General features: G+C 53.5%; 1 protein-coding gene across 2 annotated transcripts in view; it reads right to left on the bottom strand.

Annotated features, from left to right (window-relative positions):
• Positions 1-985: 985 nt before the first annotated feature.
• The window catches only part of LOC111143810 (protein tyrosine phosphatase, receptor type N), a 17,912-nt gene continuing 14,885 nt past the window's right edge, over positions 986-4,012 (bottom strand). For both annotated transcript variants that reach the window (XM_022497723.1, XM_022497714.1), the window contains 4 exons: positions 2,282-2,335; positions 1,539-1,603; positions 1,309-1,382; positions 986-1,057 (listed from right to left, as the gene is read on the bottom strand). In XM_022497723.1, coding sequence (XP_022353431.1) covers positions 986-1,057; positions 1,309-1,382; positions 1,539-1,603; positions 2,282-2,335 — 265 coding nt within the window. The remainder of the gene's footprint in view (positions 1,058-1,308; positions 1,383-1,538; positions 1,604-2,281; positions 2,336-4,012) is intronic.

Raw genomic sequence — 4,012 nt, forward strand, 5'->3', positions numbered from 1 at the left:
CTCAGCAGAGCACAGGTGAGGTGTAGGGGGTCCTGTGGTCTGCTCCCAGGTCTGTTTGCTCCCTGTGCCAGGCAGGTGGCAGTAACCCCCTGTTGTTTATATGAGGGGACAGCCTTGGCAAGGTTAAGTGTTCCTAATTCCCAAGTTGCTCCAGGCCCAAGGCTCTTTTTGCCTAATTTCTGTGTCCATCACCTTTGTCCAAGGATGCCTCCTGATATGCACGTGTGGAGGACATGGGGCCCTATAAGAAGGAGGGTTGGGAGAGGGGGAGGAAGTGCCCCTGCCCCCTGGTGGATGGATGCCTGTTGTGATGTCTCACAGGCCTGGTGTACAAGCTGCTACCAGAGTCTAGCTAGTTTTGCTTGTGGTGTGCCAGGCGCTTGGGCTGCATGAGGCTCATTATCCTGGGGCTGAAGGGCACAAAGAGATGGAGTCTGGAAGCAGAGACGACACAAAAGTGTAGGATTCCGGGTTGCAGCTGCACACATGACACACTAACTTTATTCACATTGATACAAAAGTAGATTTTTCTAGAAATGTTCTCTTGTGCCAGAGGGCGAGAGTGGAGTGGCACGTGGCAGGAGGGCAGGGGAGGAGGCCCTAGGGAGGCAGGGAGGGCAGGGGCCAGAGCGTGGGCCACAGAGGCAGGGCGGCAGGCAGCGGGGGATGGGCAAGCACGGAGGACGGGCCCTCCACCGGGTCAGTCCATACAGACATCCTGGGAGCTCTCAGAAGAATGGGAGCCGGGCTGGGGAGCTCCAGCCCCCCCACCCCGCCCCTGCCTCCCATGGGACTTCCTGGGGGCTCTGACAGGTGAGAGGCTCGATAGGTTTGCCCCTTCCCACATCCCCGGCTTTACAACTGGCCATGCCCAAGAGGGACCCAGGTGGTGGGGCTGGGGGAAAGGAGGGGGTACACAGAGAGATGCTCACACAGGCAAAGAGGGAGCAGAGGCTGGTCTGCCCACTGAGGGGCCCCAGGGGTCTCACTGGGGCAGGGCCTTGAGGATGGCGTTCACCTCCTCCGCCACAGCTGTCAGAGCAAATTCAAACTGGTCCTGGAGAAGGGCAGGGGGAGAATGGTCATGGAGAGGACTGACCTCTGCTCTTGCCCTGTGGGGGGGGGGGCATGGGGAGGCGGGGGGCTTTTGGGCAAGGGAGGGGGGCTTTTGGGTAGGGGAGCCAGGAAGGTCACTTAGGCCAGGGGGAGTCCTCCCGGAGCAGGTGGGGGCAGGTGGGGGAGGCAGGCTGTTGCCAGTCTCCCTGGGCGAGGCTAGCAGCTCAGGTCAGTGTGGGGAGGAACAGTCACCTTCGAGCGGACAAGTCCAGGCCGTTGGTCACGGACGTGCTCCAGGGTGGCAGCGATGTCGATCTCCTTTACTCCTGGAGATTGGAGAGGGCACAGGGTTTGCCCAGAGGACAGGACCCAGAAAGCCTGGAGCGCCCTGGGCTGGGAGGCTTGGAGGACTGGGCAGGAGCCTGGGTGCTGGGATAGCTCATCGGGGGCAGGGCTGTGGGTGTTGTGGGGAAGGTCCTCACCTTTTGCCATGCGGTTCAGTACCATATCAATAAGGATGTAAGTGCCAGTCCTCCCCGCACCGTCGCTGAAACAGGAGAGGATGACAGGCTCGGCTCAGGACCCAGCAGAAAGGGGAAGGGGCAGAGGAGACAGGGAGGCTCCTTGGGGTGGGGAAGACACTGGTGGGGCCAGTAGGCATGGTTGAGGAGGCATCAGTCAGAGCCCCGGGGGCCCCTGGGAATTGGGCCTTGAGTGGGGGACCTGTGAGCCAGGGGGTGTCACTTGGGTAGTGGGCCAGCCTAAAAGAAGAGCCCTGGCTTAGTCTTAAGGTGAAATCAGCTGGGGCAGAGGAGGGATAAGAATGGTCCTTTCCAGCCTCTGGGCAGGCTTTTGTTCAGCAATCTTTTGGTGTAAATGGTCAGAGGGTAAATATTCTCAATTTTGTGTGCGACATACAGAGAGTCTCTGTCACACATTCTTTTTTACTTTTCTTCAACCATTTAAAAATGTGAACACCATTCTTAGCTCATGGGCCATTTAAAAAAAAAAAAAAAAACAGATGATATGTTGAACTTGGCCCATGGGCTGTTGTTGGCCAGCATCAAGGGGCCAAACAGGCAGCTGCATGGGAGATGTGCCCAGGGAGGAGGACCAGAGAGAGGGGTGGCAATCAGGAATGCCCCACCTCAGGACCCTCTGGCCTGAGCTGTCCTGTCCCCTGTGACCCCGCCCCCACCCCTGCCCCCAGCCCTTCCGCACGCACCTGCAGTGCACAATGATGGGGCAGGAGCGGCCCCGGTAGCACTTGTTCACTTTCCTGCAACAAGAAGTGGATGTGAGGGGGGGTACCAGCACATACCTGGGGGCCGCTTTTTCTTCTTGTTCTCCCCATGTGCCCAGGGCAGAGGAGGGAAGAGAGCTGGAGAAATGAGTCAGGGTAGGAGGCAAAGAACCAGGATGATGTGGGTGGCCCTGGGCTTGCCTTGTCACTTAATGAGCTTGATGCCCAAGTGACGTACCTGGGAACAACAGACTTGGCCTCTTTGAGCCTCAGTTTTCTTGTCTGTAAAATGAGGGTATAATAATAGTAACCCTCTTCTTAGGGTTGTCACCATGATTGCATGAGATAATCCATGTAAAGAATTAAGTGTGAGGTTTGACATACAGTAGGTGCTCAATAAATGGTAGTACTATTAATGATACTACGTAATATTAATAGCCACCTCTGCTAGAAGTCCAGCGAGAATAGGCTTTCTGGTGACGTCAAGGGTGTCAATCTCATCACATTCCTGCTCTGCCCCTCTGCCCTCCTTTACAACTGCCCAGGCTATTCCACTCCCCAGTCAGGCTCCTGGTGGTCCTCACTAGCAATGAGGTCAGGTAGCCCTAGGCACAAAATTCCTTTCACAAAGGGAAGACAATCTTCTGCTCTGAATGTTATACAGCTGTCTGTCTCCCTGAATCGGCCTCATCCCAGCACAGGTGTTCTGTGGTTGGGTCATATTTAGACTTGGGGTCCACTTGGACCTCAGACTCTTTTCTGTTACACTGACAGCTGCCCTTTCAGCAGGGAGCAGAGGATTTCTCCCTTCCTCAGTGGCCTAGTCTAACCTGCCCTTGTCCCTTATGACTTTCCTCCTTTGAGAATTACCTGCAGAATCCTGATACCGCCAGTGGGCCACGACCAGAGAGGACCACCTGAAGAGTTATTAGATTGTTTCAGGGGAAGCTTGGAATTTAATGATCTACCATTGAGACTCCCCCAGACTTGCAAGGGCCAGGTGACTCTGAATGATTTTATAGGTGTCCACATGGTTTTCTAGCAAGTTGGCTCATGTGTTAGAAAGCTGGGGTTGAACAGAAGTATCTGCAGTAGCTCCCAATCATTTAATAATAATGACAGTGAATCATATCTAGAATTCATTGAGCCTTTCCTATGCACAGGCACTTAAACGAGATTTTACAGACTTTATCCCATTGACTCTTGTAACAATCCCTGAAGTATATATAGGTCATCATCCTCATTTCACAGGTAAGAAAAACAGAAATCAAGCAACTTGTTCAGAGTCGCTTTTTAGCACTTAAAAAAAATGAGTTTGCCTTCCCTCTGTGTAGACCTCCAACAAACCATATTTATTAAGCAGCAGTTAATTTGTTCTGGGTATCCGGTGCCAACTGAGTTTACATCATTCTGGCCTAAAGCAAAGAAACGTAATCTTTTAGCTTACCTGTGCAGTCTTAAAAATGGTCCATGCACTAATTCTATAAGGATTTTTTAAACGTGGAAAGCAAGAAATAACTCTATGACCCCTGGCATTGTTTTTGAGGACCCTGGGCCTCAGGCTCCAGGGAGCCCAGTGAGAAACCATCATCCTGAGGCTCAGACACTATCCCCAGCTGGGGCGCCTGGCTGGCTCAATGGGAAAAGCATGCGATCTCGGGGTCCTGAGTTTGAGCCCCAGGTTGGGTGTAGAGATCACTTAAATAAACTTGA

The sequence above is a fragment of the Enhydra lutris genome, unplaced genomic scaffold, assembly GCF_002288905.1.
Source record: "Enhydra lutris kenyoni isolate GAN:26980312 unplaced genomic scaffold, ASM228890v2 scaffoldscaffold1, whole genome shotgun sequence".
Classification (NCBI taxonomy): Eukaryota; Metazoa; Chordata; class Mammalia; order Carnivora; family Mustelidae; genus Enhydra; species Enhydra lutris.